We start from the raw sequence: 15,317 nt of genomic DNA, 5'->3' as shown, positions 1-15,317 counted from the left end.
AAATTCAACACCTTGTTGCAGCTTTTTCGACGCCCCCATACAATTCCATCCATTGGATCTACCACCCCTACGCCGTGGACAATTTGCCAAGACGTGTCCAGTATGATGGCAAAATGAGCAACGAAACGACACCCCCCAATAATCCAACCTTTGAGTAAGGTTAGTCTCCCCCCAGTGAAGCCCAATATGATCCGGGAAGCCCCCTCTATATTCTCTCTCAATAAGAATCCATGCAACTCGTTTATTAGGGGCCCCCAGGCACCGAGGATCCACATACACAAATTTCCCAATAGCATTACCAATATCCTCCAAAGCCTGCTTTGTCCATAGCTCGATAGGCAAGCCGGGCAACTTCACCCAAATTAACTTATTCTGCGGGGTGTTGTTAAGGGAATTGAATCCAATAAACCAAGAGTGGAGTTCCAGAAACTGTGCCCATCAATCCACGGGATAGATTTAATCTTCTGCAGGTCTTCTTGGCTAAGGAAGTGGAAGCTATACCAGCCCCAAAGCAACCTCACAATTGTTGGCATGTAACCCAGGATAGACTTCCACTTCTGCTCTACCCATATTCTCATGTCAGAATCACTCCTTTCTGAGAAATGCCAATGCCCAACAAGTGTGTGTTTCTACAGGTAGTAATTCGATCACTTAACTTCACAATGTCGAAACCCAGGGCGGGTGGCGCAGACGTTGTTCTAATAAATCAAACCTGGTGCCCAGATTGTCGTTCATGCCTTGCATGAGTGCCACCCCACAGATCAAGGGACGCATGGTCACCATTTGGCACAGATACATCCCCTAGAATATTGTGCTAGTCATCAAGTGATTGTGTGCCACTTCGGCACCCACCTCCATAACCATTATGCTGGAGTGACTCAGCCTCCATGGTGGCCTTGATGTACACCTCCTGGGCCGACGTGTCTGAATCCAGGATATCCATACCATCCAACCCAATGTGTCCCAACAGCGATGACTCCCCCCAGCCCAAACAGCCATGGCATGTTGCCAAATGTGTGGAATTAATACAGATAACAAGAGATAGAGATAGCTAGGAGTATCTCTAGGAGATGAACGCAATTAAGAGAATTAATACGGGTGACCCTTCCAAGTACAATGATGTCATATAACACAAGCTTCTAGGTATTGACATGGTCATGGAATAATGCCACTTAAGGAGACGTCGTCAAAACATCTCCCAAAACAAGATAAAAAAGGAATGTCAGAATATAATAATGATAGGTCAGAAAGGGGAGATTGCCGAGGAGCCTTACATAACATGAAAGGTAGATCCGAATCATCGCAGGAAAGGTATGGCACGCATCAAATCTATGAAAGGATATATTGCCACCTACCACCCCAACAATTTAAAAATACCGAGAAGATACCAGAAGAGGATGTTAGAAAACACAGGGATACCAAAGCTGAGTATCAGAGACTATAATGAAAAAAATATCCAGAGATCCCAAAACATCTACATAGGAAATAAAAGAGCTAATCTCCGACACAGCAACAAAGACAGTAACAACCCTTACATGTCAACCATATATCACCCAAACGGAAACCAAATTGTTTGCATGGCTGAGAGATATAAAAAAATTTAAAACACTTTCGGCAGAGCAGATGCAAACAAGAAATAAACAGACAGGAATGCCCCTCAAGAGTTTCAGGTAAACAATGGCATAAAAAAGACTCAAATCCTGGATGCATGTGAGCGTCTAAGAGTGGGTGAATAGTGAGCAGTGTCTATGACGATATAGGATAAAGATGGAAAAGGCAAATAACAATAGGATGTGGGACAATTCCGACCACATTACCCATATGCAGGGCCGAATAAACATACCCTGGTAACAATGGGAATCCAAGCAATATAAATGGCTTCCACGCTCCAAGAACATCAGAAATTCAGATGCATCCCCACATATAAGTCACATATAGCCATGAGAAATCAAATCTGGTCACATAAACCGCCGGGGCACTGATACATAAATGACAATCCTTATATAGTAGCTCTGGTTCTGGTTCGCCGTGGCTCTAAACGCTCCCGAGTCGACCCATGGTTCTGAGTAAACCCCATAATTCCGCGGCCAATTTATTTTCCAGATATAAAAAGACTAATTCAAAAATCAAAATAAGGATCTACCACTGTGAAAACATTTTGTGAAAGATTAATCCTCCACATGTTGCCTTAATAATCCAGCTTTACAATCAATGGAAGAACTATCTTAAAGGAAAAACAACAGAAAAGAAACAACTTTCTCTTCCTGACGAATCATTCTTGGTTCAAGTGCAGAAGCCATATCAAGAAGAAAGAGAAGAATATACAGACAATAGCTTCTGTGGCAGCCCCTCCATCAGTAACTCTGAATGTTGCAGGAAAAGCTACAGAAAGACGCAAATTATGAAAAGCCATATCGCACACACCCATTCCATGAGACGCCCGAAAAAAACCTTTACATCCATTTATTAACAACTGATATGATTTTTTATACAATTTTTAAGAATTTTAAACGCCATCTAGATAATCATCAGTAGAAAATATGCTCACTAAGACACAAGTCAGCCCAAGGATAAATCGGTCTGAAAATATGGAAATCCACAACTTGAATGGTGCAATTAGATAACAATTTCCATTATTTATTTAAGCCTTATATAAATCAATGAATTAATCGATACAAATCAGTGAAATGTCTGAGAGCAGAAGAATTTGCCATATATTTTGGTCTTAATTGTCATGATATAATCAAATGTAAAAGGAAAAATAAGAGTAATTATGGAATAAAATAAGGGGACAGTCCCCATCTCCCTGCTTCCCCTGCATCTCAAACATTGAATTGGCGCAAAATGCAGAGAGGTGCAGGGCACCAGAGGTTGCGATCTGTGCTTGTCCAGAGGAGGCGGCCTCGGCCTCGGCCTCATTTTTGGAAGAATTTGGATGATAATACAAACGTGACGTGTGTGGGCAATGTGAATTAAACCTGGCGGCGATCCTTATACCCGCATCCACCATTTCTGTGTATTTCGCCATCTCGACGGCTCCGCCAATAAATTGGTTCTGCTGCTCCAATAACAAAGAAAGCGTGAGCAATCACCAGAAGAAACCCCGGATCGAAACTGAACAACAGCAGCAGATCAAGATGGTTTGTGCCCTGTAATTAATTAATAAAAAACAGGCTTCCACCACCAGCAATAGCAGCCCGAGGAGGAAGAGGCCTTTGTGGGCATGGGAACAGAGAAAACGCAATCCCTTGATGAGAGTGCAAAGTTTGGAATTTATAATTTGAGGGGAAGGTGGGAATGCGATTTCGCCGCGTTATGCGACTTTCCTGCCTCGCATTGACTACTAAATTACAGTTTGGAATGAGACCACGCGCAACTTGCCCACCCACTTAACAAAGTTCAACTCGCCAACTACCCAAGTTGACCAACGGAGGCCTGTCACGCATTTCTCATTACTTTAGCGCCCACGTTCCTGGTATCTTGGAAAATTGATTGAACAGTTCCATTTTCACGTTTTTTATCAAATTTCTTTACAAAATTCCATTTTCTGTGCGGATGAATTTGGGTTTGCACATAGCGGTACATCTGAAAGGTAGGGTAGTGTTGTTCCTTGCTATCGGGCCATAAATGAACGGCGGGTGTATATGCCCACCGTTCGATTTCGGCCTTAGCAAAATCGAACGGTGGGCATATACACCCGCCGTTCATTTATGGCCCTGTACTCCAGTGAATGGAGCCTTTCAAAACACTTGTTTGGAATTAGTCCACGTCATGACGCACAAGTTCCATCCAACCAAACCACGCAACAAAATTCAGACAAGTTGTGATATCATAGGTATTGCATGCATTTCTCATTACTTTATGCACGCCCCGCCCTTCTGGGATGTTGAAAAATGATTTAATTATTCCGACGACATTTTTTCTAAAATACATATGACATTGATTGTGCGGCACAAATGAGAACAATGAATAGCTAATGTACGATGGACGAATTTGAAACAAATTTGAGTGTGTTCATTAGTCGCCATGTGACGATTTCTCAGTGAAATATAATTAAAAATTATACACGACTATTGATATTCTTCTTTGAAATTGTGAAAATACGTGTTCAAATTCGAGGGTAAAGCACAAAAATATACACATCCTTTAGACAAAAAAAATGTCCCTAGAAGGGCGGCCGCGTGGAATGGAGTAAAGCAGAAAAATAAACCCATCCTTAACAGAAAAATGTCGCTAGAAGGGTCGCCACGATTAGCAAGGGAAATTAGTTGGAGGTAGACGCAATTAATTTCATTAATTTAATTAAGTTAAATGGTACATGCATGTTGATGGAGTATGGATGTAAATAGATTATGGTAAGAGATTTAAATTTTAGGGTTGGCAAAAGAATTTTGTTAATAATTTAATTAATCACAAATTTGTATTTCGCATTTCGCATTTATATAGATGCAAATAAAAAAGACAATTATGATAAGAGATTTAAATAAAAAAGACAATTATGATAAGAGATTTAAATTTGATGGTTGGTAGTAGTCGCAAAAGAAAACTTTTTAATAATTTAAATAATCACAAATTCTTATTTATAAAATGCAATTTATAAATGTACTCACAAAATTTTTATTAAACTTTTGTTCTTCTTGAATCTAAAATATACCGATAATATTTGAAATAAAATTGAACACTCGCTCTTTTAAATAAATACATTTATGAACATAATTAATAACTAGCAATTGTCCCAAAAGGTACAAAGAGAGGCCGATAGGATTATTAATTTGGAATGGTAAAATTTAGTAGCAAATATTGCAGAGGGAAATCTAATGATATTACAGAATGAAATCCCATCCTATTACAAGTAAAACTGAGAAATTTCATATACCACAATACAAGTAAAACTGAAAGCAATCTTGTAGAGTGAAATCCCATCATATTATAAAATGAAATCTCATTATATAGGATTTATTAGGGTCATTACAGAGAAAATTAGCACAAGTGGAGAGCTGATTCAGAAGGTATGACATGGACTCTGTAGAGTGAATCCCCGAATCTTGTAGAGTGAATCTCATCATATTACAGAATGAAATAGAAGTCTAAAGGATTTATCAGAGACATTACAAAGAACACTATCACAATGGAGAGCTGCGTCACAAGGCAAGACATGGATTCTGCTTATTCACCACAGAAACTCTTGTTGTTGAAGATGAGAAGCAACACAAAAGTAAGCCATTCCACAACTACTACAAACTTACAACAATATTAACATCCTGCAAATATTCTCATCTATGAGGAGCTTTGGGGGCCTATAGATTACAAGAGAATAGCAGAAATTCTTCACTAAACATGTTAGTAGCACACTGATCATCTTGGCGGTTGGAGACAGAACTGGTGTTGAAGCTCTCTTTCCTCACAAACCCTGCAGGAGCTTTCTTGTCATAATTCTGAGTACGAAATTTGACTGTCATTTTCTGCATCTTTCTATTTATATACATTGTTTGAACTCCTGTACAAAATTTCCCACAGAAGAGAAACAAAAGATATTACAATCATATTGTAAGAGAAATGATCTGGCTACTAACAAATGAAAACCAACATGAAATGATGATTCAAGCACTACAAAGCTAAATTCTAGTTTTTAAAATACATTCTGTATTAACTGCGTGTGGGCATCAGACTGTCCTTGTACAGTGACTTAAGCTATTTGGCTAGCAAGAAATGAAAAGAATTCAAAACAAAGATGTTATTACTAATCAAGTTTGACACAAGAATAGATATGCATATTAAGGGACACAGCCACCTTTAAAGGAAAAGAAACCAATAATACTAAGATCCCCAGATATATATATATAACAATAGTGTGGAGTTATTTCAACGAGGCTTGTCAAGGTAATCCCAGCTATTGTGGATCATGAGGCATTACTTTAAGAGACAATTACGAGATCAGTTTCAAAGAAGCGTTGTAGGAGATGGATCAAACAACAGAGCAGAACTTTATGCTTTTTGGTAGATTCTGAAAATAGCAATAGAGAAAGGTTTAAATTGTCTACAGGTGATAAGAGATTCCAAACACATTGCAAAGAGGTCAAATGGAAATTTCAATCAGGAAAATTTGCAGCTGGCCCATCATTGGACGGAATCAGAGAAGCAAGGAAAATTTCCATGTCATTATCCTTTCAGCACGTCTGCAAGGGATAAATATGAAGGCTGTTATATTGTCCAAGTAAGCACTGAGGATGCAGAACAGATGGATGGAGATGATTGAATACACCATCTGGACCTTCTCATTCAATCTATTTCTAATCAAGCTATTATAGTAATGACCTTTTGGATGGCTGTTTTGGAAGCAGTGTGTTGTAAAATTTCCATGTTTAAGAAACTGATCGTAAGTAGTTTTCTCTGGTGTCTTGAAAAACCTGGAGGATTGCATTAGGTGAAGGCTTTTGAAATTTCTTAAGAGTTCATGTATGGCACAACACACACACATATATATGAGAGCACTGGATTTATCAGAGGGTTGGTGAATGGGAGATTGCTGAAGAAGCTGTGGTCTCTTTCCCAATTTCCCTGTGATCCCAGTTTCCGTGGGAAAACTCTCAACATCCAATAAAGATTGCCAACTACACTCAAGGGAATCAAGTTTTTCTTAAACTCTCAATGAAATTTTGTTTTTTCCTTCTAGCAGAACCCTCTCATTCAGATGTGCTTTTGCATGCTGCAATCTAGAAAAACTTCTTGTCACTTTCATCGTGCCAAAACATGAAGAGTGTAAGTTTCAGACAATAATCACAGACAATAATATAAAAAGATTTTGCAAACAATTTTTGTCACATTTATGAAGCCAAAGCATGAAGACTCTAAGCTTCAGAGAAAATCCCATCTTTCAAATTAAACAACATAACATTACAAAACATGCAAGTCCAGAACATAAATTTTTTTAAACTCACAATTTCATTACTAATAATTGGGCAAAAGAGGGCACATATAGATATATATTAAAGAAAGGGTTGACACGGAAATAAAACAGAAATCTCTGTTTTTAAAGTAGTCTTAAGCATGGAATACAATTCAGATTATTTTTTCTTGATGACTACCGACCCTAAAGAGAGGGGAATTAGTTTAAAAACGTTTTTCCTGCTGGAAACCACATTGAGCTAGCACAGAATCCAAATACCAATTAACTCATAAAGTCACATTTAACTTCAGATACAAGGCATCGCACTAGATATATGGAAGCTTATGTAACAGAAACTACACATAATGATCTGATCTTAGAGAAAAGCACAACTCAGCAAAACATAGTATGTAATTGTACCTCAGCCAAGGAATTGTGCAGATTGAGCTCCTCCTCAGTCGCTTTTTGTAGCTCATTGATTGATGATTTATCATCATCATCATCTGCGCTATCCTCTGCCATGTTGTACCTATATGCAACCCATGAAAGCATCCATTTAGACAGACATTTATATTCAATACAAATCTATGGCTTGGTGTATAAAGAAAGAAAAGTCAACAACCAGAGTCGTAGGTTGCAGTAGAGAAACTGAAGGCCTTGTATGGTTGGGCTGATGAGTCCTCCAGAATTTTTCAGGGCACCGGGAGGACCACCATCCAATGTTACTATTGCACTTGTAAGGTTAAGAGGTAGAGTAGCATTTATGGGTAAAGTAGGTGATGATCCCACTGGTTATCAAATGGTTCTCACAATGAACAAGGAACATGTCCAAACTCGTGGTGTTAAATTTGATCCTTATGCATCCACAACAGTTCCCTACACGAAGGTAACCCGTCGGGAAGGAAAATTAGGAATGGAATGTGTCAAACCATGTGCAAAAGATGGTTTTCACATTTCTGATATTAACATCGACATATTGAAAGAGGTATTCTTATAGTCATCCACACAAAATGTATACTTCTAACTACATGAAGGTAACCCGTCGGGAAGGAAAATTAGGAATGGAATGTGTCAAACCATGTGCAAAAGATGGTTTTCACATTTCTGATATTAACATCGACATATTGAAAGAGGTATTCTTATAGTCATCCACACAAAATGTATACTTCTAACTTCTTCCTTTTTTTCGCAACATTTTCCTTATCTCATGTGCTTGATTAGTTTCCCTTTTATATATTTGACCTTTCCCGTTTTTTATATTATTTTGGTTTGGTCCAATTTTTTCAATCATCTTACAGAAGCAAACTGCTTTGTAATCACTATGTGCTGATAACCACATGCTGGAGTTAAATGCTCTTTATCTGTGACTAAATATTTAAACTTTTCACGCAGGCCAGGAAGTGCTTTTCCTAGGAGACTAACAAGTGGCATAAGGACTCATTCAAACCCGTGTTCATGCATAATGCATTGTTTTTAAAGAGTGACCTGCCTTGAAGAGCATTTATGATGTATAATTTAACATTGTTCTAGGAGAGAATGTGGATCTAGGATTCACTTATTCTTATTTTATTGTAAGAGAGGTTGAGCTAAAATTCTATATAAAGAGAAGCCCTCTCATTTGTTGAGGATGGTTGGATTTGGAAGGACATCCCCTTCAAGCCTAGTCAAAAATCTGTCAGGAGGAAGAAGTTAAGGGGCTTATTCAATGTAAGGTTCACCGTTTCTATGTCGTTCACCGTTTCTCATCTCATAGGGCTGAATTTGATCGCTGGAACTGTGTCTGTAAAATCTGTTGTAAGGGACTATATTTAAGGGTAGTTATGCTCCAGAAAAAGGGAAAAGGTTGAGGTGAGATCTTCCTTCTTCTTGATGTTTTGTTATTGATATACGACCACAAGCGGAACATGAGCAAGATTTTAGGATGTTGGTATATGACCATAATCTTGAAGAGTGAAATAAAATTCATCTATTTCCGAAGTGCAAAAAAGAAGAAAGGAAGTCATCTTGAACCTAATTTGAGCAAATCCTCAACGTGCATCTTGTCTTTTTCACTGTGGTTCACAGACACTAAGTGGCCGCTACATCACAATATCCCTGAGCAATAATCCAGGCAGATCCACCTGAAGGGATCTACCCGCTAGCCTAATATGCCAGGGCTAACCCCAAGGACGTCAAGGAGATTTGACTCCACCCTGCCAATTGGCAAGATACTTAGCAACAAAAACTTGACCAACTGAGCTATCCCTTGAAGCTAATATGCATCTTCTCTTAATTGCATTTCAATGCAAATTATTATCCACGTGGATCATTCATTGCTTTGCACTTATCCCGAAACACAGTATATGAAGATACCATTGTTCTTTAGGTATAGAAAACAGATCATACTCTTAATCACAATAAAACAATTAATATATTTCATAATCATCACTCATAAATATCGCAAACATTTTGAAGAATCTGTTAAATCAACGAAAGTTGGGGGCTCAAGTGGGGTGCTCCCTTGGGCACATGAATTCTATGGAAAAAACCTTCATCTACCTATAGCATGGAAATTCCTCCTAATTTCCTTATGCTTTAGTGTATGATGATCCTGTTCAACAAGAGCAAACATCAATTCGTAGGTTGTCGGCAAGGTCATTGGTGTAATAGAACTATCATTACATCTTATGATGAGTTTGGCATCAATCTCCTTAAAAGTCTGAGGACTTTTGACTCCTCTTGTGCACCTTCATCCATAGCCACATAATTCTTGTCCTCGTCATATATATGACACTTTGTCATTATTGTCTTCATTAATCGCCAATTCCAGTGGGCCTCATTAAGATACTGGTCATACATACCACCCAAAGAAAACCCATTAATGAAGAAAATAAAATGAATCTAAGGATCTGTCCGCCACACATTACCTTTCTAAAAGCCATACAAGTCAAAAAGAATGACGGATGAGATATAGTGTACATTTTTAATTTTAATTTGAAAAAATGTATACCTTGCCCCAGTTTTGGCGAAGGGAATCCTGAGCTAACTGTAGATTATAGCTTGGAATTCTTTGAGAAATATGATGGGGAATATGAACATTAATGTCATGGCACAACAATTCAATCCTGCAAAATAAATATATGGGTGATCTGCAAAGGCCTCATTATCCTGACACACAAAATAATAAGATGAAGAAAAACAAATTGAATGAAAATAGAAAAAGGATGAATTAGTAAAATTGAGCATCACCAATGTGGATAACTGCAATGAACTGTTCCACCTAATTGAGCTTGTGTAGCATTCCAGTGTTTGGGATGTTTGAAAGGTATATGAGGTGCTGTATGATAGACCATAGTAAAAGTACTCATCTGCACAATTTCATGTCAGAAAAAGGCACACAAAGAATGCCACAAGCTTTAACGAATCCTTGTACAATTTCAGAAGCAGTAAATTAAATAAACTACATAACCAGTAGAAAATCATAGGACGAACATGCCCATTTGAATAGAGTTGATGACAAATATGAGAGAAGAGAAGTTTACCCAAAAGTGATATCCAAGCCATGGCATGAGCCAAAACTTGAACCAGCCTATAACTCCTGTCTTGTATATTATCAGTGGCCATCCAATAGCCATGAATGCAAAGACCCAAGTCAAACTTATAAGAACTTTCTTTCTTTCATATGCTCTAAATTTGTTCAAATCAAAGTGGCAATTCAACCTGTCATAAAGCAGAAAATGTGTGTGGGTATAATAGAGTATGATACAGACAAAAGCTGTTACGAGATTGGATTCATCGTTTTTCATGCTTCCTAGGTGAAGCTCTCAGCATAACAAAGGAAAAACAAATAGAAAACGTCAACTACATTCATTTAATCTTATTTGTCAAAGATCATCTTGAATTAAATGGTACATCATGCCCTATCGTACTGTAATATGGACATCCGAGACCATTAAGATAGTCCTTTAATATAGATGCATACCAGTGACCAACTGATAACCATTGACGTAATGGACCAAATCCAGCATCAAACAATGGCCTCAAAGACAGCAGTAAACAGTCATAATTTTCCCTTAGCAATGGGTGCCATGCAGTGTCTTCACCTAGCCTAGGCACAAAAGAGTCACAACTTATGTCAAGGTGCAAAGAAATTAGTCACAGATCATATCAATATCCAAATATTAGTAACTGTTCTTGTCAACGTGCCATTACTGGACTATAAGTGTAAAATTAGTGATCCGCTGTCAAGGAGGAACCTTCACTTCTCATCTTTTTCTAGGTGGATTGCAGGAAATCTCTCTCACACACATATAGAGCCAGCCTCCAGGTCGACATGCATGGAATAATGCACAAACACCAAATATTTATTTTCGTTTGAGTATGCTAGATACATATTTGTCCATAAGTTGAGGCTTGGCAGATATGTTCTTCACTTAGGTTTTTGTTATTTAATAACTGTTTATGCCAAACCATTCTACAGGCTGAACTGGTAGCAACTATTTATCCAATGGCTAATATTGTAGAAAAAATAATAAACTCAAGTAAGAATTCCACTCTCACATAATTGCATCAGGTCCATTTAATCTCAGATGAGTTATCATATAGACTGTAACTTTTTCTGGAATGTAGGCTAAATACAAACAACTAAAAGGACTCATCATTGTCTAGAAAAATCCAAAGTAGATCCTCTCTAGGCATACTAGCAGATTCGATAATAATTTGCTTCCTTACATGCAAATGAGAAAGAAATGAAACTATTTGTTATGAATTATAGTCAGCATTTTAACCAAATTAAACAAATACCATTTGCTTCACTAATTTCCCTCTGTTCAAACTTCACACATACAGAGAGAGAGAGAAAGAGAGAGAGAGAACATGTTTGTCTTGGCATGATGTCTGTCATGCTTGATTCGCCATGGTTCATATGGATAGATTAGAGGTAAGAAGGCCAGCGTCCCAACAATATCCTCTATCATCTTGTTTTTTGAAAAGCACTTGTGTGCACAATCATGTCCTATCACAAAGAACTACAAACAAAAACAATTAGCAGAAGAATACAAACAAAAAAGGCATGATGACAAAATTCCCAAATTGTACAACTCCTCTTTTCAAAAATTAACATGCTCACTGTCATGAAAGCATCGTTTGATATATAAAAATAAACTGACCCCGGTGATTGCAGTCCCAGCCCATGCCCAAGCAAGAGGGAGGAGGTACCAAGGTGCTCTTGATATGATATAAATCCCTAGTGAATAAGCAGTAACTGATGTAACTACAGTTCTCCAAGCCTTAAAATAGTTAATCTCAAATGCCTGTCCAGGTATTACAAAGCAGAATTAGGTGACCTTAAAATACACCACAACTTGCACGTCTAGAGGATTTGTAATTACATGTCAAAACAACTGAGACAACGAGATACCTCCTGAGGTAGTGTATCAATGACATGCTTCAATGTCACATTATCAGGAACAGGCTCCCCAATTTGGGTAAATCCATAATCTTCAGCAAGGTGCATTCTTTCCTCTTTGTCATTAACTGGAGGTGGAGGAATAGGAACAGCCACAGCTGAGATGAATCTCAATGCCTTCTTCCTTAACCCACATAGTTGGGTTGGTGTTCTCTGTTCAGGTTACCAACAAAGTAACGTTTATGGCATTTAAAGAATAGCAAGCATCAGCGAAAATTCAAATACTGGGAACAGCGGAGACAGAGATGTACTTCGTTATTGATTGAATGACTCAAATGCCTTCCTGAAATGATACCTGTAAATCAGCTCTCTTTTATTAACACATCAATATCACAAAAAGTGGGCATTAGTGCAAAACAAAACAAGAGGAAATTGAATGCATGGGCAAAACCCCACATAAGGTATTGCATGTTTAGTTTTTAATCTAGTCCAGTGGGTTAACTCAAGTGGTTGAGTGCTGTGCATTACAAGCAGGAGGTCATGGGGTCAAGTCCCCGGGATGGCTACCTCTGTGTATATTATTGGGCCTCATTCAATGTCCGGGCTAGGTTAGGTTGCCAAAAATTGCAACTGGCCAGTTCACCCCGTTTACCATCCTCAAAATCAGAAGTGACCAGAGATTTTCCACAACTACTACAAACTTACAACAATATTAACATCCTGCAAATATTCTCATCTATGAGGAGCTTTGGGGCTTTCTTGTCATAATTGTGAGTACAAAATTTGACTGTCATTTTCTGCATCTTTCTATTTATATAGATTGTTTGAAATGTCTCCTGCACCAGAGGTTCCAATCTCCAAAGCTGTCCAAAAACAGTAGCTGCCACAAGAGATCCCCATGTTAGGGGTTAGTATCTTGAAATTAAGTGAAAATTTATGTCTTAAGATTAAGTAAAAAATTGTGTCTTAAGACTTGCATAAAATCCTGTGTGATTCCAGAACAGAATTAAAAATGTTATACCTGAGAGGTTTGTAATAGCATTAGATATTCCCAGGGCTGTACATACTCCTTTACCACCACCTGACATGTCTTCACCCAGCAACAACTTTGAAAATCTTTCTTTCATCATTTCAACTTCTGCAAACATAAAGCAGTAGAGTCATTAAGGCAAACAAGTTTACTTGCCTGAAATTAGACATACCATCAGGCCAAACAATATGCAGTTACTCATTTGTCACCAAAAATTCAGTGCCTCTGGTTGGTATAGAAAATGGTCAAAATAAAGGGACAGCAGTTCATGGTTAAGCGGTCAAAGCAACCAGACAGCTAAAATTCCACACAAGGCATATCAATACTATCCAAATACACCTCAAAGTGACAAACTTGAAAACGTATTGTCCATCCCAAGGGACTTGATGAGCAAAGGGGAAGAGTTAATATTTACCAACCAAATAAAAATATAAAATGAGCCAATCTTTGACGAAAAACTGACCACACAGCATACGGAGTAAAGACATAATTAAAACTTAGAGCAAATCTCTGAGACACGTCATAGGGGAAAAGTATACAGCAGAACCAGAGGCACAGACAAACTGCATAAGATCAGTTTCATTGAAATATATGCATATAGAGCATACGCAAAATACCCTGCAAATAGTTCCAGTGCAAGATAGCCATATGAAATGGTGACAAAATGCATTGAGAGGGATTTCAGGGCAGAGGATGCATATAGATCTCGGATAAATTGCATTACAAACAGTTATAGAAAAAATTATTTGCATTTAAGATGTTTCCATTGCAAGATTTGCAGCAAGTTATTCACTGACTGAACGGAAATCAGTTGGAGAACAAGTTATGCAGAATAAACTTAGAACGGAAAACAGTTGCAGAACAAGGTATGCAGAAAAATTAGGCAAAACTCATATCTAAGGGGGTTATGCGCACGGGCTCGCAAAATGGATGAGAGAGAGCTTCATCTCAAGATATGCAGTTGGACAATAGTTAAACTACATCAGACGGCTTGTTCTCTTCAACATGGCTGTTATTGTGTACCCTAGAGCCATCAAGCCTCCAAGCAGACGAACACTAACTTCAAATGCAATATTTGGAGATATGATAAATGGATTATCTGCACAATATTTCTTTAATTTGGTCTACTGTGGCAATACGGCTAGACTTTAAACTGTAAGTCAGTGTTTGAAATCCAGAGAAAGGGTTAAATTTGTTCACAATTTTAATATGGGCAGCCTGCAAATCAGGCTCAATGTAGGCCTTATACATAGGATAAACTGTCTCTGATATTTGATAAATGATGTCCGCCGGTGCCTGACCAGACCAATTTATATCCCTCAAAACCCTCTTGACAAGATCAAAGTGAACTCCTCCAGTGACAGACACGCGGAGATCCAAGAAAGGGCGTAACCGTTCGCTCAAAGCATAGATACCTTCAATAATCACAATCCTAGATGATGCAATGTCAATATCCCTGTACCCAGTGCGTTTGCTGAGTTTAAAATCATAGACAGGAACCTTCACAGATTTTCCAGCCTTTAAATCATGAATATTTTGAAGCAGAGTATCATAGTCTGTTAACCTGGGATCATCATAATTTCCGTCGATTACTCGGCTGGAATCGTTGTAATTATCCATGGAAATAGAGATGATGTTCGGCATGAAATTCAAAACCCTCTCAGAGAAGACCGTTTTCCCTGCACCAGAAGGCCCGGCCAATCCCACCAATATAACCCCCCATTCCTCTGTGTCAGGAGCTGGCACGCCCTGATAAAAATATAGAAACCCTTCTCAAACGACAGACTATCAGGAATCATCGCAATTTCTTATCTGTCGCAGTCCTTCCTCTTCACAAGCTCAACCTGGTTCTTCAAGAGGCCTCCGCCCTTCCTATGGCTCGAACGAATTGAAATATGCGGCGAAGACGATGGTTCTAGAGCTCTCCGCCCATAACAACCCTCTGCCCATAACAGAAATGAAGGCCATGTTCCGCCATGTTCCGTCCGTAACTGAAGGATGAACGCCATGACGAG

The 15,317-nt window shown here is 38.3% G+C and overlaps 2 protein-coding genes and 1 pseudogene across 3 annotated transcripts; all 3 read right to left on the bottom strand.

The window, feature by feature from the left end:
* Positions 1-2,616: 2,616 nt before the first annotated feature.
* LOC149223235 (uncharacterized) lies at positions 2,617-3,234 on the bottom strand. The gene has a single exon (XM_089383253.1). It carries the CDS (start codon positions 3,026-3,028, stop codon positions 2,744-2,746), a length of 285 nt encoding a protein of 94 aa, XP_089239379.1. The 5' UTR covers positions 3,029-3,234; the 3' UTR covers positions 2,617-2,743.
* A 1,854-nt stretch (positions 3,235-5,088) lies between these two features.
* Positions 5,089-12,931, bottom strand: LOC149223234 (omega-6 fatty acid desaturase, chloroplastic-like). Its single transcript, XM_089385786.1, has 11 exons — positions 12,840-12,931; positions 12,584-12,627; positions 12,285-12,485; positions 12,034-12,177; positions 11,741-11,892; positions 10,848-10,973; positions 10,408-10,585; positions 10,115-10,233; positions 9,876-9,990; positions 7,307-9,712; positions 5,089-5,497 (listed from the first exon to the last, which is right to left on the bottom strand). Exons 1-10 carry the CDS (start codon positions 12,862-12,864, stop codon positions 9,551-9,553), a joined length of 1,266 nt encoding a protein of 421 aa, XP_089241912.1. The 5' UTR covers positions 12,865-12,931; the 3' UTR covers positions 5,089-5,497; positions 7,307-9,550.
* Positions 12,297-15,317, bottom strand: LOC149223233 (inorganic pyrophosphatase TTM2 pseudogene; annotated as a pseudogene). Its single transcript, XR_016249463.1, has 4 exons — positions 13,294-15,317; positions 12,978-13,152; positions 12,584-12,627; positions 12,297-12,485 (listed from the first exon to the last, which is right to left on the bottom strand). The product of XR_016249463.1 is annotated as an inorganic pyrophosphatase TTM2 pseudogene (transcript).

The sequence above is a fragment of the Pinus tabuliformis genome, chromosome Q, assembly GCF_031772625.1.
Source record: "Pinus tabuliformis cultivar Carrire ecotype Pingquan chromosome Q, CPIR1, whole genome shotgun sequence".
Lineage (NCBI taxonomy): Eukaryota > Viridiplantae > Streptophyta > Pinopsida > Pinales > Pinaceae > Pinus > Pinus tabuliformis.
This window is presented reverse-complemented; position numbering and strand designations above follow the sequence as displayed.